General features: G+C 42.9%; 1 protein-coding gene, 1 long non-coding RNA gene and 1 pseudogene across 7 annotated transcripts in view; 2 read left to right on the top strand and 1 right to left on the bottom strand.

The window, feature by feature from the left end:
* LOC144340848 (uncharacterized) overlaps positions 1-1413 on the bottom strand; it is a 102086-nt gene extending 100673 nt beyond the window's left edge. The window contains exon 1 of the long non-coding RNA XR_013417312.1: positions 806-1413. This is a non-coding gene — a long non-coding RNA (uncharacterized LOC144340848). The remainder of the gene's footprint in view (positions 1-805) is intronic.
* A 7831-nt stretch (positions 1414-9244) lies between these two features.
* On the top strand, positions 9245-9669 carry LOC705526 (uncharacterized protein C11orf98 pseudogene; annotated as a pseudogene).
* A 6869-nt stretch (positions 9670-16538) lies between these two features.
* OTUD4 (OTU deubiquitinase 4) overlaps positions 16539-22144 on the top strand; it is a 48247-nt gene continuing 42641 nt past the window's right edge. For 4 of the 6 annotated variants that reach the window (XM_015139295.3, XM_001095354.5, XM_078002302.1 and 1 more), the window contains exon 1: positions 16539-17315. In XM_015139295.3, the coding sequence (XP_014994781.3) occupies positions 17157-17315 (159 nt within the window). In that variant the 5' untranslated portion in view covers positions 16539-17156. Of the gene's footprint in view, positions 17316-17382; positions 17549-22144 lie in introns of those variants that run through there. The other 2 variants (XM_078002300.1, XM_001095019.5) reach the window with 2 other exon arrangements.

The following is a 22144-nucleotide window of genomic DNA, read 5'->3' as shown; positions in this document are numbered from 1 at the left end:
TATATGGAAATCCATTAATTAAGACAGGAGGCATTATAGGTGGTGGTTAAGCATGTTGAAAAACAAGTATATAAGTTCAAACTGAGGTGAACTTAAAAATTTAATTAGAAAGATGATTTGGGTTGAGTTAACCAAGGAGCAAAACTTAGCCATTTTTTCTTCTTTTTTGGTTCAGTCTTTATTCTATAAAAGAAGAAGGGAATGTTGCTCCATGTTACAGATTGCAAAGGGTAGTATTGTATCAGCCACAGTCCAGTCAGGAAGGAAAACAAACAAAAAACAGTGCTACATATTTGAACAGGGGAGATTATAGAGAGAGAATTGATTACTCAAGTGCTGTAAGACTGGAAGAACAAAAATGGAGCCCTGGGGTAACCCAGAGAGAATAGCAGAAACAACTACCTTCAGTTCTCGGGAAATAAAAGGGAAGATATTGAGATGACCACTCATCTCCTTGGAGAAAGGGCCTCCTGAGCTGGGGATAAGGCCTCTGAGAAGTGCACGCTGCCTGGCACCTCTGAGAGGGTAGTGAGGCTTCCTCTGGGGGTGACAGAAAAAGCTAGGCCAACATAAAAACAGCAAAAAGTCAGAAAAACGTCACTTCTCCTCCTCCCCAACTTTCCAATCTCCCTCTTGCGCCTCTGATTTGCAGAATTTAACAGATCGCCAACTGGCGAAGGAGCTCAGGAAATGTAATTTGCAAAGTCCCAGTCCTGGCATCAGTGAGCAGCTACAAAAGGATCTATTTGGGATGGAGAGGCAATAGGTAAATAGTTGTCTTAGTAAGCTCAGGAGCATAACTTACCATTTTTTTTTGTTCTTGTTTTTTTTCTTTCCATGTTACAGTAAGGGAAGAAGTCACCACACATCCCAGCTGGAGGAGGGAATATGACTTTGGCTCACTTCAGCACCCTCACCATTGTTCCAGATATCCAAGGCCCTCCTTGGATCTCAACAAGACTTAAGCCGCTGCAGAGACGGTGTAGATGTGGAGTGGCTGGTTGGGGACAGAGTGAAACTCCTGGAATCAGATGGTGATCTGCTGATCAGCTGGGTCCTTGCCAGCCAACAGAGTCCATGCGTGCAAGAGCCTGGAGTCTCCCCCTGTAAAAACTTGGGGCTGGTTGGTCAATAAGCCTCACAGTAATCCTTAGTCCTGTTAGATACGAGTTATAAATTTCTTTTCAAAGAATTAATATGTCAGTATTTTCAATTCTTTGCCTTTTACTTTTAAACTTAACTTCCTCATAAAACAACCTTTTTTGATTACCTACTCCTCCCTGACTCATTCCTATCACCTGCTCCACCCTAATTCATTCTGACCACCTGCTCCACCCTAACTCATTCTGACCACCTGCTCCACCCTACCTCGTTCCGATTACTTGCTACCTGCTCTGCCCTGACTCCCGCCAAAGCACTCACCCTGTCATTCTCTTTAAATTAGCCAGTCGGAATTAGTTTAGCCTGTGCCGTCTAACCCTAGCCAACAGCAGCCACCACCACGTTGGTCAGTGATACGAACCCCTTCCCCTCCCTTGTCCAACTGTGCGCTCACCATTGTTCCATCTGTAAGGGCACACCATTCTATATAGAAGTAACTTGCCTTGCTGAGAATTAAAAAGAAAATTTTATATTCCAGTGCTATTTCCTTTGCAGCACCGAAACTTTATATATAATAGTCCCCTGCACTTCTTGTGCACCAGGCTCCTACTTTCTATGACATTTTTTCCTAGGTTTATGTCCCAAGCACCAGTTCCTATCATCTCACTTCACATGCTTTCTGCTTTTTTTTTTTTTTGTACGTAGTAACACACAAATCAAATACCTATTCTTAATTTCTTTCACAATAGATTTTTGTTTTGTTTTGTTTCGTTTTGTTTTTTGAGACTGACTCTTGCTCTGTCGCCCAGGCTGGAGTGCAGTGGTGTGATCTCAGCTCACTGCAACTTCTACCTCCTGGGTTCAAGCAATTCTCTTGCCTCAGCCTCCCAAGTAGCTGGTATTACAGGCGTGCGCCACCACTCCTGGCTAATTTTTGTGGTTTTAGTAGAGACAGGGTTTCACCATGTTGCACAGGCTAGTCTTGAACTCCTGGGCTCAAGCAATCCACCCACCTAGGCCTCCCAAAGTGATTACAAGCGTGCGCCACTGCGCCAGGCCCCTCAATAGAGCTTGATGGCTCATTAAAACTCGTGCTTAGAGCAATAGCTTTATAGGCTAGTGGTCAGTCTTCAAACAGGTGAGGGAAATACCTTCATTCCATTCTCAGGAGTGGCAGTAGACGTGCCTTTCCTGGAATGTGTTTATTGCAAAGAAAGAGAAAGAAAACATTAAAACAAGAAGTTCATGTCCTGCTACATTTTCTCATTTTACTAGTGTTTTATCTTTTCTTGTACTTTATTGTCTACTTCTTCATCTTAGATTATCTATGGATAAGATTTTTATAAATATGGATAATTAGGGGACTGAATGCACTATTTATAAAGTTACAAGTATTTATCCTAGAAGATAATACCAGATAAGCTTATTATATTACCAAATAATGAGTTTAAACATGTTGACTGTTCTTGCTAATTGAGGAAAATGAAACAAACACTTACTGAATTGTTTGGAAACATGGTAGATTTTGGCACAAGAAAATGTTACTCACTTTATACAACTGAGCCTCTACAACTGAGCCTCGTAGTAGACCCAAAAGCAAATACGGGAGTCTCCCTTTATTTGAGGTTTTGCTTTCTGCAGTTTAAGTTCCCCATGGTACAGTACAATAAGATATTTTCAAAGAAAGAAAGGGAAAGACCACATCACATAACTTTTATTACAGTATTTTGTTATAATTATTCTCTTTTATTTGCCGAGTTTATAAATTAAACTTTATCATAAGTATGCATTAATATGTATAGAAAAAACAATAGAATGTATTGGTTTCAGTACTGTCCACAGTTTCAGTCATCCACTGGGGTCTTGGAATGTATTTCCCCCCAGTAGGGGGAGACTACTATAATAAAATGCATTTTTTTAAATTTTAAGTTTATTTGAAATACTTATACTATTTATTTATATATTTATATATTTATTTATTTATTTATGTTTTTTGAGACAGAGTCTCACTCTATGCCCCAGGCTGGAGTGCAGTGGTGCGATATCAACTCACTGTAACCTCTGCCTCCCGGGTTCAAGTAATTCTCATGACTTAGCCTCCCCCAAGTAGATGGGATTACAGGCGCCTGCCACCACACCTGGCTAATTTTTGTATTTTTAGTAGAGATGAGGTTTCCCATGTTGACCAGGCTGGTCTTGAACTTCTGATATCAGGTAATCTGCCCGCCTTGGCCTCCCAAAGTGCTAGGATTACAGGTGTGAGCCCCACCACACCTGGCCCATTTTAATTTATTTTTTATGGCAACTCTATTGAGGTATAATTCTTATCTCACAAAATTCACCTTTTTAAAGTGCACAATTTCACGATTTTAGCATATTCATAGAGATGCACAACTTTTACCCTGATCTAATTTTAAAATACTTTCACCTGTCCTCAAAAATCTTACCTATTAACAGCTACTCCCCATTCCTCCCACTCCTCAACTCCCTCTACTTTCTGTCTGTATGGATTTGCCTTTTCTGGACATTTCATATAAAGGGAATCATACATGTGGCTTTTTGTGCCAGGCTTGTTTCATTTAGCATATTTTCAAGGTTCACCATTTTGTTGTTGTATTTGTACTTTCATTTTAGTTGTATTATACAGATATACCATATTTGTTTATTAATCCATCAGTTGATGGACATTTGGGTTATCTCTACTTTTCAGCTATTATGAATAATGTTGCTATGAACATTAGTATACAAGTTTTTATCTGGACACATGTTTTTAATGATCTTAAATGTATACCTTGAAGTATAATTGTTCGATCATATGATAATTCTATATTTAAGATTTTAGGAAACTGGCAAACTTGTTTTCCAAAGTGACTGTAGCATTTTACAATCCCTCTAGCAAGTGTGAGGGTTCCAATTTCTCCACATCCTTACCAAAACTTGCTATTGTCTGTCTTTTTTATTATAACCAGCCTAGTATGTGTGAAGTGGCATCTCATCATGGTTTTGATTTGTATTTCCATGATAGGTAATAAAAATCTTTTCATGTGCTTATTCGCTATTTTTACATCCTTTTTGGAGAAATGGCTATTCAAATCTACTGCTTATTTTTAATAGGGTTGTCTTTTTATTCAGTTGTAGCAGTTCTTTATATATTCTCAGTAAAATCCCTTACTAGATATATGATTTATAAATATTTTCTCCCAAGAATTATCTTTTTTTTTTTTTTTTGGAGAGTCTTGCTCTGTCACCCAGGCTGGACTGCAGTGGCACAATCTCGGCTCACTGGAACCTCCGCCTCCCAGGTTCGAGTGATTCTACTGCCTCAGTCTCCCGAGTAGCTGGGATCACAGGTGCCTGCCACCACGCTCAGCTAATTTTTTGTATTTTATTAGAGACAGGGTTTCACCCTGTTGTCCAGCTGGTCTTGAACTCCTGAGATCAGGCAATCTGCCCACCTCAGCCTCCCAAAGTGCTGGGATTACAGGTGTGAGCCACCATGCCCGGCTACTGTAGCTTTGTAATAATTTTAAGATTGAGAAGCATGATTACTATAATTTTGTTCTTTCTCAAGGTTATTTTGACTATTCTGGGTCTCTTTCATTTCCATATAAATTAGATTTATATGGAATTTCTGCCAAGCTGGGATTTTGGTAGGAATTATGTTGAATTTGTAGGTCAATTTTTGTAGTATTGCCATCTTAACAATATTATGTCTTCTGGCTGGGCGCGGTGGCTCACGCCTGTAATCCCAGCACTTTGGGAGGCCGAGGTGGCCGGATCACCAGGTCAGGAGTTCTAGACCAACCTGACCAACATGGTGAAACCACATCTCTATTAAAAATACAAAAATTATCTGAGCATGGTGGTGCATGCCTGTAATCCCAGCTGCTCAGGAGGCTAAGGCAGGAGAATCGCTTGAACCCAGGAGGTAGAGGTTTCAGTGAGCTGAGATCATGCCACTGCCCTCCAGCCTGGGTGACAGAGCTAAACTCTGTCTTGAAAAAAAAAAATTAAGTTCTGATCCATGAGCATTAATATCTTTCTATGTGTTTATATCTCCCTTAATTTCTTTCAACAATGCTTTATACTTTTCAGCATACAATTTTCAAACTTCTTTTGTGAATTATTTTCTAAGATTTTATTCTTTTTGATGCTATTGTAAACAGAATTTTTTAAATGTCATTTTTGGATTGTTTATTGCTAGTGTGTAGAAATACAATTGGTTTTGGATTGATCATGTATCTTGCAACCTTACTAAACTCATGTATTGATCCTTACAGTGTTTTGTGGATTCTATTTTATTTTTTCCAGTGTGAAAATGCACCTTTGGTATGTATGTCAAATATGTACTTCTTTCACTTTTAGGGAACTCTTTCTTGGCTGGACGTGGTGCCTCCTGTCTGTAATCCCAGCACTTTGGGAGGCCGAGGCAGGTGGATCATGAGGGCAGGAGTTCCAGACCAGCCTGACCAACATGGTGAAACCCCATCTCGACTAAAAAGACAAAAAATTAGCCAGACATGGTGGAGCACATCTGTAATTCCAGCTACTCGGGAGGCTGAGGAAGAAGAATCGTTTGAACCCAGGAGGCAGAGATTACAGTGAGCCAAGATCGCGCCACACTCCAGCCTGGGTGACAGAGTGGGACTCCATCTCAAAAAACAAACAAACAAAAAAACTGTTTCTCTCCAGCTGGGTTTGGTGGCTCAATCCTGTAACCCCAGCACTTTGGGAAGCCAAGGCAGATTGATCACTTGAGGTCAGGAGTTCAACACAAGCCTGGCCAACGTGGTGAAACTCTGTCTCTACTAAAAATACAAAAATTAGCCAGGTGTGGCAGCGTGCGCCTGTAGTCTCAGCTTCTCAGGAGGCTGAGGCATGAGAATCGCTTGAACCTGGATGGCAGAGGTGGCAGTGAGCCAAGATCACGCCACTGCACTCCAGCCTGGGCGACAGAGTGAGACTTCATCTCACAAGAAAAAAAAAAAGCAGGGAAACTAGACTTATTTTGTGGCCCAAACTGAAAAGTCTGTAAACATAAAAATACTCATTGTATTTGTTTTAAAATTTCTGCTTCTGGCCAAGATGGAGTAATAGAGATCTTATTTACCTTTCCTCCTGAAATGACAAAGAAAAAAGTCAAGAAAACATATGAAAGAATAATTTTCAGGACACTGGACATTAGACAACAAAGGACAGCAATCACAGAGGTGGGAAACAGATGAAGTAAGCCTATAATCACCTCAGCTTATTGCCTTGAGAGAGTTTTCAGACCATGGCACAGGGAGGGGAAATTCAAGTGAAATACAGGGACTCCCTGAGTTGAGTAGATGGCGCTAAGAGTCCCAGAGAGCAAAGCAACTCCAATTCACTGGACACAGTACAATAGAGAAGAGGGCTGCATAGAGAAATAACTGTGATGATTTGTGGAGAATTCTTGTAACCAATGCATGCATGGGAGGAAACCACCCAAGGCCAGGGAAACAACCTCCTGAGACTATTAGAGAAAACAATGCCCAGTATAGAGACAGCGTAAGGAGAGTGATGGTTCCTCCTAGCCACACTGGAAAATCTCATAATTCATGAGACATTGGTTAGAATACTCAGAAAGGTCTAGCCTCAGTAGTGGATATAAATTAACCCTAAGCTAAATGCTGCTCTGGTCCCACCTAACAAATCCTAAAAGCAAGAGCCCCACCAAACTGAATACTCAACCAAAGAAGAAATACAAATGACATACAAGTACATAAAAGGAGGCTCCACATCATTAGTCATTAAGGAAATACAAAGTAAAACTGCAATGAAATGCCACTGCATACTCATTAGAGTGGTTAATATTTAAAAAGTCTGTCACGCCTGTAATCCCAGCACTTTGGGAGGCTGAGGTGGGTGGATCATGAGGTCAGGAGATCGAGACCATCCTGGCTAACATGGTGAAACTCCATCTCTACTAAAAATATAAAGAAAAAAGAAAAAAAAAATTAGCCGGGCATGACGGCGGGTGCCTGTAGTCCCAGCTACTCTGGAGGCTGAGGCAGGTGAACGGCATAAACCTGGGAGGCGGAGCTTGAGGTGAGCCGAGATCACGCCACTGCACTCCAGCCTGGGCCACAGAGTAAGATTCCATCTCAAAATAAATAAATAAATAAATAAATAAATAAATAAATAGATAGATAGATAGATAGATAGGCTGACCATACCAAGTGTTGGAGAAGATGTGAAGGAATTAGAACTCTCATGTACTGTTGCTGTAACCAATGAATATAAAATGGTACAACTCACTTGGAACAGTTTTTTTTGTTGTTGTTGTTAGAAAGTTAAATGTTCACTTACCATGTGACATATGACCTAGTCATTACACTTCTAGGTAATTTGCCTGAGAAAAGTGAAGAGTGCATTGTAGCTTTATTTTTATAGCCCAAACCTCGAAACAAGACAAATATACAACAGCTGAATGGATAAACAATGTGTGGTGTGTTCATACAGTGGAATGCTACTCAGCCAAAAAAAAAAAAAAAGAAAAAGAAAAAAACTACTGATACATGAAATGAACAGATCAGTTCAGAATAATTGTGCTGAGTGAAATAAGTCAGACAAAAAAGAGCCAATATAGTATAATTCAATTTATATAAAAACTCTAGAAAATATAAACTAATCTACAGTAACAAAGAACAGATCAATAGTTATCTGGAAACTTGAGGAGTGTGAGTGTGTGTGTGTCTGTGTGTGTGTGTTTGTATGTGTGTGTGCATGTGTGTGTGTGATATACAGGGATTACAAAAAAGGATAAGGAAACTTTGAGGGGTGATGGATATGTTCATTAGTTTGATTGTGGTGATAGTTTCATGGGCATATCATTATATCAAGATATGAAAATTGTACACTTTAAATATATACAGTTTATTGTGTCAATTGTATCTCAAAGTTGTTAAAAATTATTTTACTCAGGTTTTACAGTGCTTTTAAGAGTAATACGTTCAGGGCCAGGAGCAGTGACTCACACCTGTAATCCCACCAATTTGGGAGGCAGAGGCCACCAATGCCCAGCTAATTTTTTGTGCCACCATGCCCAGCTAATTTTTTTTTTGAAACGGAGTCTTGCTCTGTTGCCCAGGCTGGAGTGCAGTGGCACAATCTTGGCTCACCACATCCTCTGCCTCCTGGGTTCAAGCGATTCTCCTGCCTCAGCCTCCTGAGTAGCTGGAACTATAGGCACGTGCCACCATGCCTGGCTAGTTTTTGTATTTTTAGTAGAGACGAGGTTTCACTGTGTTGGCCAGGCTGGTCTCGAGCTCCTGACCTTGTAATCCACCTGCCTCAGCCTCCCAAAGTGCTCGGATTACAGGAATGAGCCACTGTGCCCGGGTTTTTTGTTTTTTTGTTTTGAGACAGAGTCTTGCTGTGTTGCCCAGGCTAGAGTACAGTGGTGCGATCTCAGCTCACTGCAACCCCTGCCTTCCAGATTCAAGTGATTATCCTACTTCAGCCTCCCGAGTAGCTGGGATTACAGGCGCCCACCTCCACACTGGGCTCATTTTTGTATTTTTAGTGGAGACAAGGTTTCACCATGTTGGCCAGGGTGGTCTCGAACTCCTGACCTCCAGTGGTCTGCCCGCCTTGGCCTCCCAAAGTGCTGGGATTACAGGTGTGAGCCACTGTGCCCAGCCTTAATTTTTGTACTTTTAGTAGAGACAGGGTTTCGCCACATTGGCCAGGCTGCTCTCAAACTCCTGACCTCAAGTGATCCACCTGACCTCAGGGTCTGAGACCTCATCCAAGGTGATCTACCCACCTTGGCCTCCCAAACTGCTGGGATTACAGGTGTGAACTACCACATCCAGCCTGAAGTAGGATATTAAAAACTCTGTTTTTAAACTTTTTTATTATAGAAAATTCCAAACATGTACAAAGTAAAAGGAATAGTATAATGAACTCACATGTGCTCATTACCTAAGTTGTACAATTATTAATTCATGACAGATCTTTGATTAATTAATCACCGTCTTCTACCTTCAATTTCAGTAATCTGTGGTTTTATACAGTTTTCTGGATGATTGTGATATGACACACACACACACAGAAACAGACACATTGTATTTAAAGGCTGCATAGTACTGTATTCTAATTGTATTGACACATTAGAATGTGTTTGACCAGGGGTGGCATCGCAACTCTGGGAGCTCCCGGGGCAAAGATCAACCAGCCCCGCACCGAGCTGAAGAAGAAGTTGTTCAAAGGCCGGCGGGTGCTGAATCGGGAGCGGCGTCTGAGGCACCGCGTGGTCGGGGCTGTGATAGACCAAGGGCTGATCACGCGGCACCATCTCAAGAAGCGGGCGTCCAGTGCACATGCCAACATTACTCTGTCAGGGAAGAAGCCAGAAAACTCCTCCAGCAGATCCGGCTTGCCCAGAAAGAGAAGGCGGCCATGGAAGTGGAAGCCCCTTCAAAGCCAGCCAGGACTAGTGAACCACAGCTTAAAAGGCAAAAGAAGACAAAAGCTCCCCAGGATGTAGAAATGAAGGACCTTGAAGATGAGAGCTAAGCCTCTTCCACTAGAAGACTCTCAACTGGAGCCAACCTTCAGACTCAGTGGTTGTTTCAGATGACTTTGACAAAAGCAATGCCCCTTTTCACTCTCTAGATTTCCTCCTACCTAATGGCCTACTGACCTCCCCTAGAGGGATGTCTTTGGGGGGGAAGAAGGTACAGAAGAAAGATTGGAGAAGGGCCTCTCTAGCAGTCAACTCCATTTGTAATAAAGCCCTAGCACTCTAAAAAAAAATTAATAATAATAATCATAATCATGTGTTTGACCAATTCTCTATTTAGATTATCTTCAATTTGTTTGGTTAGGAAGACAGTATTAAGTATTACTTAACATATAATCTTGGTCCACTGTTCTATATCAAATATTTAGGCCTCAACCTACAGGGTGAGGTTCCATAACCTGTGGTTATTTATGTATTTTCATTTGAAATACTTTATTCTTTGAGCATTTCATTGGGAATACTTGAAATCATTTAATGAATGTTTATTGAATGTTTAATCTGAATATGCAAAAGCAAATATACTATTAGACACTTGAAAAAGAAAAAAAGAATCTTAAATTCTACAAGCCTACAGAGAGTTTACAATCCTATTGGGGAGCTAAAGTAAATACCTTGTAATGGGACTTCGTGAGTTTGCTTCTGTCAGGGTGGAATCAAGAGGTAGTGGTAGAAGGAGAGGTAAATGGTTGGAAGTATGTGGAGGTTTTATTTGCAGAGATGATGGACTATGACTTAGCTACTAGCTACTTGTGTAAGGGGCTCAGTCTACTGTGAGGTTTATTAACTCATCCAGCTTGGGCATAGCAATATATGGAAGTCATAGCTCTAATAAGAAACTAAATCATAGTTTCACTTCTTTAGTCATACAAGTTATAGGGTCTCAGGACTGCAGTCCTAGCTCTGGGGTTTGAAACTTATTCAGTCCTAGCTCCGGGGTTTGAAAGTACAGATGGGGGCTCTTTTTTCTTTATTAGGATTGAGTAAGGATCTCATGGCATACACCAACTTCGGTACTACAGAGCAGTCAAGCTACAAAGCGCTGGTACAGTTAAGTAACATGGCCAACACGAGATGCTCCTTCATGCGGAGGCTGAATGGTGGCTAGAAAGGACTCAGATATCTGAGCATTTTCAGCCAAGCCCCTTGCAAGGTCCTTCTCTCGGTTAGCTCACTTGGCTAATAGATGGCACCAGGGTCCTGGCCCCTTTACCCTTCCTTGTACTTCCTTTCTTCTTTCCTTTTTTTTTTCTTTTGTAATTTTTTGAATTGATCTTGATGACAATTAAGCCATAGTGGAATTTTTAAAATTACTTTAAAAACTAAGAAAAGTGGTCTTCTTTTCTTTCAAGCCTTGATCGTCAAACATTCTCCTGCAGTAAGAAGTATCTGCTTCCCGTTTTGGGAAACGATGTCTCTCCTCTGCCGTTCTTTTGATCCTTTTGCTGTAGCAAGGAAAAGGTAAACTAACTCATGCAACGTTAAAGTATTTTCTGCTATGCAGGAATGTATAGTATTGAAGACTTAGAAGGCTTGTGAAGGACTTTGCTAATGTTGATATTCTAAGTTACCAGAGAAGGTGGGAAATGGGTATAGAATCATAGGCTTTTTAGGTAAAGTCTTTTATTACCACCAGCCAGTTCCTCCTTGTGAATAGCTTGCAAATGAAACGGAAAAGCTATAGTATACGTTTTCTTCTATCATTTCATTCGATTATTAAATTACAGATAAGATTATTTTTCTGAATGATCATTCCTCCAAAATATAAATTGGAAATGTAGTCCCATTACACCAGGTTTTTTCCTGATTTGCCTGAGCATTTAACTAAATTATTTCATTTGCAAAAAGTTGGTTTTTATTACCTTAACTATAACTCCTTATTGTTTCTCATCTATTCCACAGAGACTGGAAAACGATTAAGCAACAACAAGAGTTAGCTACCAAAATAAATGATATATCATTAAATGATTCAGCAAATATTGTGTTTTTTGAGTATCTACTATTTAAACCTAATGCTTCATGTTAGAGTTGCTTGAGGGGGATGGTTTTAAGAGAAAAATGAGTTTACTTTTAGAAATGTGTTTTAGGTGGAAATACCCTGCATGGACTAGAGATAAGATATTAAAGCTTGGAAAAGAGAACAGGGCTAAAAAAGTTAAAGCTTGAGATCTGGGGCACCCCCACATTTAGGAGATGGGGAGTGGGGGAGAAAAGGAATCAGCAAAGGAGATATAATCAAGACAAGATATTTAAATATCTTGACTACACAAGATATATCATCTTCACAAAAAGTGAAGGAGAGTAACAAAATGAAAAGGTGGTCAACACCATCAAATGTAGCAGCTGAAGGGGAATGTGGGTTGGTGAGGCAGAAAGTCATTAGTTGAAATAACACCATTATTTTGATGTTAAAAATTTCATATTTTGAAGCCCTTTAACATTTGGAATCTTGCAATTAAGTCTTTGGCAATTCCCTAATTTCTCAGAAAAAAGAATTATGGGCCGGGTGTGGTGGCTCACGCCTGTAATCTCAGCACTTTTGGAGGCTGGGGCAGGAGGATTGCTTGGCTCAGGAGTTTGAGACCAGCTGGGGCAACATGGCAAAAACCCATCTCTACTAAAAACACACAAAAAATTAGCTGGGAGTGGTGGTGCACGCTTGTAGTCCCAGCTACTCGGGAGGCTAAGATAGGAAGATCACCTGAGCCTGGGGAGGTTGAGGCTACGGTGAGCTGTGATGGCGCCATTGCACTCCCCCCTGGACAACTAACTCTGTCTCAAAAGAAAAAAAAAAAGAATTATATTCTGCTCAACTCAGAAACTCTTATAAGTAAATTTAATTTGTCCCAAATATTATCACTTATTTAATATTGGAGGGGGAAATATGCTAGAGTACATAGACTAAGTAGTTATAATAACAACAGTGGCAATGGTCAGTAAAATAAGTTTATTTCTCATGAACAGTCTGGAGAGGAGTGGTTCAAGGATCACAGGCTATGAAGTATTCAGGAGCTCCAGTCCTCCATCTCATTGCTCTGTTATCTTAGGGTGTTGTCTTTGCATGATCAAAGCTGGCTAACTAGTTTCAACCATGTTTTTTTTTTTTTTTTTTTTTTCTGAGATGGAGTCTCACTCTGTTGCCCAGGCTGGAGTGCAGTTGCGCGATCTCGACTCATTGCAACCTCCACCTCCTAGGTCCACGATTCTCCTGCCTCAGCCTCCGGAGTAGCTGGGATTATAGGCACCCGCCATCAAGCCTGGCTAATTTTGTATTTTTAGTAGAGATGGGGTTTCACCATGTTAGCCAGGCTGGTCTTGAACTCCTGACCTCAGCTGATCCGCCTGCCTCGGCCTCCCAAAGTGCTGGGATTACAGACGTGAGCCACTCTGCCTTCAACCATGTTTTCAGAGCACCTCATGGGAAGTAGGACAGAGAGTAGAAGGCAGGAGAATCCATCTTTAAGGAGATGAGCTGGAAGTTAAATAATTCTGCCTACATCCCATTGACCTAAACACAATCACAGGGTCACATTTAGTTCCAAGGTAGTTGGGAGATACAGCCCAAAGTTGGGTGCCCATGGGCCCAGCAAAAACTCAGGGGAAATCAAATGGGAAGTGGAGAATGGCAATTAGTAGCCTCTGGCAGATAAGATCCAGAAGAAACAAGTCTTTTTTCATAAAATACATTTTTTGAGTAGGATTCCATTACTTGAATTTTTGTAGAAAATGAAACAATGCTATGTGGCAATAAAAACATTCTTTGGTTACTCTATTTTTGTAAGAGATTTCATAGATTTAAAAAAATCCTATTACTTACTATTTTGACTCTTTGGTAAAATAACCCACCTTTTCATCTTTAGAATTCAGAGAACTGGTAAAACCACTGATACTAAACCAGTGATTATTTTCATGAATTGTCAAAATGCATTCATTCTCTATGTAGTAAAGACAAATAATGAAGAATTATATCTGTATTATTTATCTATTGCCATGTAACAAATTACGACAAAATTTAGGAGCTTAAAACAAACTCTCTCACCCAGTTTCTGAGGTCAAGAATTTCAGAGCTTATCTGGGTAGTTCTGGCCAGAGTTTCTCCTGAGGTTGTAGTCAAGATTTTGGCCAAGGCTGGAGTTGTCTGAAAGCCTGACTGGGCTGGAGGATTCGCTTCAAAGCTGACTCACATGACTGCTGGAGGAAGGAAGGTTTCAGTTTCTTACCAAGGGAACCTCTCTGTCAGTCTGACACATAAGCAGCCAGGTTCCACCAGCATGAGTGACCCATGAGACAGGGAGTATGAGAGGGCAGTCAAAATGCCAAAAGTGTCTCTTATAACCTAATCTCAGAAGTGACATACCATTACTTTTGCTCTGTTCTATTGGTCACTCAGACCAATCCTGTTACAAGGTGGAGGTGATTATGAGTGTGAATACCAGGAAGTGGGAATCACAGGGTGGGGGTCGGGGGTGGGGCATCTTAGAGGCTGCCTACTACAATACCTAACCTTAGGTTGGAAAAAACAAAACTCCATAAAATCTATCGATCTATGAAGTTTAAAAACAATTTTAAAAATTCTGTCTAGTACAATTATTAGCCCTAAAGTTTGTCAGAGTAAACAAACTTAAGGCATTGACTTTGCACAAGGAAAAAAAGTTGGTTGACTCCTTTGCGTAAGTTTAATTTTATAATTTCATTAGGTCTCAAAAGCATTGAATCTTTCAGGTATTGTTTGATTAAAATGATGTCTGCTTAGAGTTCTTCACACAGGCAGAAATGGCTTCCTTAGAATAAACATTCTGTCAGCTTTGGTTTGGTTTATTGAAAAGGTTCAGAAGTTAATGTCAACAAGTAAAGATCCTTCTTTGAAAGTAAGTGAGTTTCTCTAAGTTTTGGTCCAGTTTAAATATGTGGGATCCTCTAATGTTGCTTTAACACTGAGCTATATTTGGGAAGTTGGCATACAGAGGGTCTATCTTGGATTAGGTCTCAAAATACCTAAAGGATTTCCTTAAACAGGCCCAGGGTCAGAGATAACAGGTGCATCACTTCTAATTTTGGAACCAGACGCAGCCAGCTTAGAGTGAGGCTGTTCTACATTCATTCAGCAGGATTTTAGATACTACTTTGAGTTTCTCTTTGAGTTTAAAAGGCAAGCTTTTAAACTCAAAAACAAGGGTGATCCATGTTTTAAGTAGTGGCAATACTCAGGATTTGTTTTTGTTTTTTTTTTTTTAAGCAGAATGAGAAGTATATGCAATGTAAATGTATTTTAAAAACAAAAGCAACAGGTTTGGACTTGAAACTATATTTTTCTTTTCCTTTTTGTTTTTCTTTTTCTTTTTTTTTTTGAGACGGAGTTTTGCTCGTTGCCCACGCTGGAGTGCAATGTTGCCATCTCAGCTCACCGCAACCTCTGCCTCCCAGGTTCAAGCGATTCTCCTGCCTCAGCCTACCGAGTAGCTGGGATTACAGGCATGCGCCACCACGCCCGGCTAATTTTGTATTTTTAGTAGCGACGGGGTTTCTCCATGTTGGTCAGGCTGGTCTCGAACTCTTGACCTCAAGTGATCGGCCCGCCTCCGCCTCTGAAGTGCTGGGATTACAGGCGTGAGCCACCACGCCCGGCTGAAACTATATTTTTCTAAACGTGATTTCAAAGTGTTTCTTTGCTACAACAAGTAAATTTGAGGCAGGGACATTTTTTTCATTTGGGTAACCATGACGTTTGTATTCTCTAAAAGAAGCATCATTTGAGATAGAATAAACATTAAGAAATCAATTACGCTCCTAGGAGAGTGAATATATGACTGATTGCTTGCACTGAAAATACTGAAAAGTGTCTAAAGTAGTTTTTAAAAAATTTATGTCGTTGGACCCTCACCACCTGGCCTGCCTTGCCCCCATTCCAACGTATTTGACTACATGTCTAAACCTACAGTAACGCTCCCTTTTCTTCTCCCTCTCCTCCACCATAGCCTAAAGACTGAATTAGTGTTATGATTAACCATGTATTTAAATAAGGACACCGCATGTTGTATTTTAGCAAAAAAAAAATTCTGGTGCAACAGAAGCATGCTGGATAAATTCTGGGTTCTAAAGCATAATTTGACTTTGTCAATTCTCTGTCATTCATCATCGGAGGGTGGCAGGTTGAGCTGAAGCCTCGAGCACTGGTGGAAGCCATGGCCAGTCCAGTTAGCATGTTATCAAGCAATTACAAGACGAATTTTTTAAGAAGGAAAAAAAAAAAAACAAAAAAACCCTAACGTCTTCCGACAGTGACATGCCTCTGAGATGGGGTGCTCAGCTACAGCGACAGGGTAAACAAAAATGTCTTTGGCAAAGCCTTCATCTTGCCGTAGTACGTGAGCTGTACTTCTAATTTCTAATAGGAATCAGCAGTCCACCGTTGATTTATGGGCAGAGTGTGTCGTCCCGCACCGTGCCAGTTCCCGGAGCCTCCGCCAATTAGCTCTATTTTCTGCTTAAGCCGTTAAAACCACCTCCATGGAAACGCCAGGAGGGCAGGCCGGGGGGAAGGGAGCAGATAGGTGCGCCCTCTGGAAAGAAATACACAAAGGGCCGACACTGCGCCGCCGTGTCCCTGGCAACTCCACGCCAGCCCAGCGCGCGCGTTTCCCGCCGCGCAGCGGCAGGGTTGGCGGGCGGCGCGCGCTGCTCGCCCCACGTCGGCTGGCAGAGCCCCTCGGCCTGCTCGCGGACGCGGCGCCAGAGCAGCGCGAAGTCCGCTTGGGGCGGTGGCGGCGGCGCCCGCGCTGTAGGGACTTGTAGTCCGCGCGCCTCCCGGGTGCCTCCCCCGGGTAGGCCGGCCCGCGCGTCCCCGCCTGCCGCAAGCCGACTTCCTGCGGCTGCCAAGACTACACCTCCCGCCGTCCTCTCCGCTGTCGGGCCGAAAGCGAAAACAAATTCTGGGTTGCGAGGTGCTGTTCTCTCCCGGGCGCCCCCACCCGCTCCCCGCCCCTCCGGCGTCCTCCAGCGAGGTGGGGAAACGAAAGGCCGCGTCTTTCTTTTTTGGTTTCCTCGGCTCCCGGCGTGGGGAGTGCGCGGGGGACGCAGGCCTCGCTTCACCTGAGCCGGCCCAGCGTGCGCGCCAGGGGCGGGGGTTTTCTCGCTTCACACCGGTACGGACGAGGAAACTTGTGGGGGCGGCGACCCTCGGCCTGGGTCCTGAGTCAGCCAGCGAGGCCGTCGGGAAGTGACTGCTCACTCTCGGGGTTTTCCTTAATCCCGCTCCTCCCGTTTGTTGTGGGCGCGTGTTCGCTCTGAGGAGGCGGCCGCGTGCGGACAGCCATGCATTAGGCAGGGCTCCCCTATGCGCCCGGAGAGCGCGGAACGCTGCCTCGGGCCGCCGCCGCCTGCCGCCGCTCGCGGAGCCCGAGCCCCAGCCCGAGCCGCCGCCTGCCCCAGGCCGGGGCGTCGAGCTGCCGGCGGCCTGGCCATGTGGGGCTAGCCCTTGCCGCGCCTGGCCTGTAGCAGGACCAGCAACATGGAGGCGGCCGTCGGCCTCCCCGACGGCGGGGACCAGGGTGGCGCGGGGCCCCGCGAGGACGCGACGCCCATGGACGCCTATCTGCGGAAACTGGGCTTGTATCGGAAACTGGTCGCCAAGGACGGGTCGTGCCTGTTCCGGGCAGTGGCGGAGCAGGTAATTGCGGGGGGGGGGGTGGTGCGAGGGGAGGCGGGGACGGCCCGGCGGGTCTGGGTGGGGAGGCAGCTGCGGGCTGTCCGGGCCGCCCACGGCCGGGGCTGCGCGTGCCCTCGCTGTCGTCACAGCGCCCCATTGTAACGCCGGAGTGGGACGCTGCTTTGCGTCTGAAAGGTGCAAATTGAAACTTCAAAGCTCGCAAATTAACGGGGTGTCTCTCTCCTGATGAAGAGGTAATGGATTGAGGACAACTTGTGAGGCCTGCTCGGAGCTTGTACAGTTGATTTATTGCTGGGGACCTGGCGACATGATATTTTTCACTTCTGTTCCGCATTCACCTTCCATCCCTTCGTTTAAGAAGCACCACGCTCACCCCACTCCAGTAAAACAAGTGTTTACTAGAAGTTGTGGATCAAACTTTACTTGTGGAACATATTTTGGTTTGCTGCTGGACTTTGGAATGTGGGGTAGGCAAGCTCGCCCATGTCACTTGAATGAAATGGGCAAACTGCCGTTTGAGAAAACCAACCTTTTACAAATACAGAATATTTTGAAGGATTTGTCTTTGAGTAGGTTCCACCCTTTATTATGGTCTGCTGGGCTGTGTAGGTATACTAAACAGAACTGACTTTTTTTTTAAAAAAAAGCCTGTTTTGATGTTGGTAGTAGAAAGGGTACGTGTAACTGGAGTTTTTCAAAACCACTTTCTAACACAGTTGCTCAGGAAGATTTTTCTGATTTTTTTTTTTTGAGCGAGCTTATTCCATGTTATGTAACACTGTGTTGTAGGTGTACTGTCACCAAAACCCATCCTGTATTGAAAAATAGCTGCCGAAGTAGCTGGATAAAAGTTTCTGCTCTGGTGTGTCTTTCAGACCTTTCACATGTGCTTTCGTTTGACCTAGGACCTGCTCCCCACACCCCATCGCACACCGCTCCCTACCCCCCTGTGGGGTTTTTATGATGTTTCTGTTTTCTTTTCCCTCACCTCTTTTGAATGCTAAATAACTTTTAAAATTTCTATTTGTGAGTAAATCTTTTACTTAACATCTGGAGACCAGTCTGTTTTGTTTTTAAACATTAAAAGGCAAGCCATTTATTTGCCATAGGGAGTAAAATCTTTCTTTAAAACAAATTGATTTAACGGACACAAACTGTTGCTTTATGTTGTGGACATTGTCATTGAAACATTCTTCCAGAAGCTCCCCAAACCAAGCTCTGTCCGTTAGACTTTTCTCTATTTCAATGTTGCTGTGAGGTATGTTAACACCCACCCACTCCCTCCAGTCCTTATTAGTAGTAGGTAAATAGTCTGCCCCATTTGTGAATTTTCTGAGTCTGTATCTGTCTTGCTTCCTTGAACTCCTCAGCACCTCCAGAAGCTAGGGAAGAGGTGGAAGTGAATTCAGCCCATATTTATTACGTACTGTTAGACCTAGCAAGAGTTTGGTAAGCGAGGAGGTAGAAGTAAATGGCGGTAAGGGAAGCTTGGAATTTACTTGGATTTGAGTTATCTGAGTCCTAGTTTATATTGAAGCAGAAAGGTGTGCCTGATTTCCGTAGTGCATACCGTAGATACTTGGTGGCCTTGATTATACAGAAACCTCTCTGTTATTGTAGTGGGATCTCTGTTTTTAACTGGAAAGGGGGCAAGAGCTAGTTTACACTAAGAACTCTTTGTTACATCAGGTAACACATTTTATTGTATTTTGTAATGGGGCTTAGGTTAGGCATAAGGGACTACCCTTCCCAGTTATGTGACTCCGTTTTAGTCTGATGAGCTTAGCTCAAGACCTTGAACTTTGGGAGAAGTTCAGTAGACTACAGGTATAGCCATCATCGCCAAAGGCAAAGTGTGTGTGTGGGAAAGAGGAAGTAATACCAACGTCAGGCTTCCCTTTTAAAATAAGTACCAAGGATTTATATTTTTGCCAACAATTTATCCTATAAAATCACAAATATTCATCATTTCTAAGAAGGAATCAGAGTAAATAATCTAAGTGGCAGTTTTTAAAGAGGGGAGGAGACTTGAGTTAGGATTTTGGTCTTTCTCTCCGAATTATCTGATTTAGATAGGCCATTTCCTTTTTACACTTGTGGATTTGGGCCTGCCGGAGGCCTGACCTGAATCAGCTCCACAGCCATGGAGCTAAAAATAGGACACTCTTAGAGGACTTGCTAAAACAGTGTCTCAGCCTTTCCCAGTATTTATCACTGTCTTGTCCCAAGTAAAAATGGGAAAGCCTTCTCGTTTGCTTTCATGTATATATTAATTTGCAGAGGTATTTGTCATACTACTTTAATTCTTCCGGAGTGTTCTCAACCTTGCACAGTAATTTACATTTTAAAAAGTTGTCATTTAACCTTGCTTTTCTTGCAGTGCTTGACTTTGTAAATTACCAGCACTCTCACACTTTATAGAAGTTGCTGAGAGTTTTGCTTCTGAGCAAGGGGATCCGATAGATTGTATGTGCCATAATCTTTATTAAAAGAGGAGAAAAACCAATAGATATGCCTACCATTGTTTTTGATTGAAAATAAGCTTTACTAACTTACATTTGCCACCTGTTGCTAGGTAAATGGCTTTAAGACTAGCTCCACTTTGCTAATGGCAGAGGAAAGCCCTATCAGATGACACTGTGGTTTATTTATACTAATAATACCTTGATTCATAATAGTGTCTAACATGGCTTCTGTGAAAGAAGTGTTGCTAAATGTCATTTGTTGAATTGGCAAAAAAAATTCTTTTTTTTTTTTTTTGAGACAGAGTCTTGCTCTGTCGCCCAGGCTGGAGTGCAGTGGCACGATCTCGGCTCACTGCAAGCTCTGCCTCCCGGGTTCACGCCATTCTCCTGCCTCAGCCTCCTGAGTAGCTGGGACTACAGGCGCCTGCCACTGTGCCCGGCTAATTTTTTGTGTTTTTTTAGTAGAGATGGGGTTTCACCGTGTTAGCCAGGATGGTCTCGATCTCCTGACCTTGTGATCCACCCGCCTCGGCCTCCCAAAGTGCTGAAATTACAGGCGTGAGCCACCATGCCCGGCTGGCAAAAAAATTCTTATGGTGGTTATTTTTATATATAGATAGTTCTTTTGGTCACGGACTCTTAGAATGTATACGAATACAGTTTAATCGTGTCCGACAACAGCAGTGAAGGTAGAATCGGTTAAACTGAAAACCAGTTATTACAATGAAAACAAACTAATTGCTAACCTCAATAGGTATCTCAGTGTAATAGGACATACTAGGCGTCCAGGCAGTTGTGCCGGTTCTGTGGGTATAAATGAGCCTGGTTGTTACCAGGAGAGCTGTAGAATGCACAGCTGGAGCCTCCCTTTTCCCAAATTCTCTACTCACGCTAAACGTAAAGGGAGAACCACTTAATTGGATCTGTAACTTTTTTGTCTTTTTTTTCTTGAGACAGAGCCTCACTCTGTCACTCAGGCTGGAGTGCCGTGGCGCGATCTCGGCTCACTGCAACCTCTGCCTCCTGGTTTCAAGCGATTCTCCTGCCTCAGCCTCCCAAGTAGCTGGGACTACAGGCATGCACCACCGCGCCTGGCTAATTTTTTTATTTTTTATTTTTTTAGTAGAGGTGAGGTTTCACTATGTTGGCCAGGCTAGTCTCGAACTCCTGACCTCAGGTGATCCACCCTCCTTCGCCTCCCAAAGTGCTAGGATTACAGGCGTGAGCCACCGTGCCCGGCCAGGATCTGTAACTCTTAAAGCTACTTTCTATTAATATAAATTAAGAGATCTTGATGGTAGTTTGAAATGTGTTATTTTAAGTGTGTGTGTGTTTTTTTTTTTTTTTTTTTTTTAAACTATAACCCTTTAGGGTACAGGAGTATCTTTGAGATACCTAGTAATAGAAAAGAATTTTAATCTCCTTTAAGCATGTTAAAGAATTGGGAGCTAGGCCTGGGCGCGGTGACTCATGCCTTTAATCCCAGCACTTTGAGAGGCTGAGGCGGGTAGATCACCTGAGGTCAGGAGTTTGAGACCACCCTGGCCAACATGGTGAAACCCTGTTTCTACTAAAAATACAAAAATTAGCCAGACATGGCAGCACCTATAATCCAGCTACTCGGGAGGCTGAGGCAGAACAATCGCCTGAACCTGTGAGGCAGAGATTGAGGTGAGCCGAGATTGCACCACTGTACTCCCGACTCCAGCCTGGGCGGACAGAGAAAGACTCTCTCTGGGGGGAAGAAAAAAATTCGGAGCTGGCTAGAAGGAAGCATTGGATAAGAAATAGTTGTTTCAGGCTGGGTGCGGTGGCTCATGCCTGTAATCCCAGCACATTGAGAGGTTGAGGTGGGCGGATCGCGAGATCAGGAGTTTGAGACCAGCCTGGCCAAGATGGTGAAACGCTGTCTCTACTAAAAATACAAAAATTAGCCAAGTTCCATGGTGGGTGCCTGTAATCCCAGCTACTCAGGAGGCTGAGGTAGGAGAATTGCTTGAACCCAGGAGGCGGAGGTTGCAGTGAGCCGAGATTGTTCCACTGCACTCTAGCCTGGGCAACAGAGCAGGACTCCGTCTCAAAAAAAAAAATAATTATTTCAGTTCACAGCTTTAGAATATTGGTAAAAGACCACATGCCAGTAAGTTATCTTTTTGTTGAACTAGTTGTTTAATAGAAGAAAATGAAAACTACAGAGTGAGAGGATCTGGATCATACTTTGTAGGTTGGTACTTTACAATTTGGGCATAAAAACAAATCCCAAACCTCTTGGGATGACATCACACAACATTTTTGCACCCCTTGTGCTGCCTACTTGGATGTTCTTTCTTGTCTTGTAAGCTTGATCACCAGGGAAAGAATGAG

Source organism: Macaca mulatta, chromosome 5 (assembly GCF_049350105.2).
Source record: "Macaca mulatta isolate MMU2019108-1 chromosome 5, T2T-MMU8v2.0, whole genome shotgun sequence".
Classification (NCBI taxonomy): domain Eukaryota; kingdom Metazoa; phylum Chordata; class Mammalia; order Primates; family Cercopithecidae; genus Macaca; species Macaca mulatta.
Note: the sequence above shows the minus strand (reverse complement) of the source record. Positions and strands in the feature narration are given on the sequence as shown.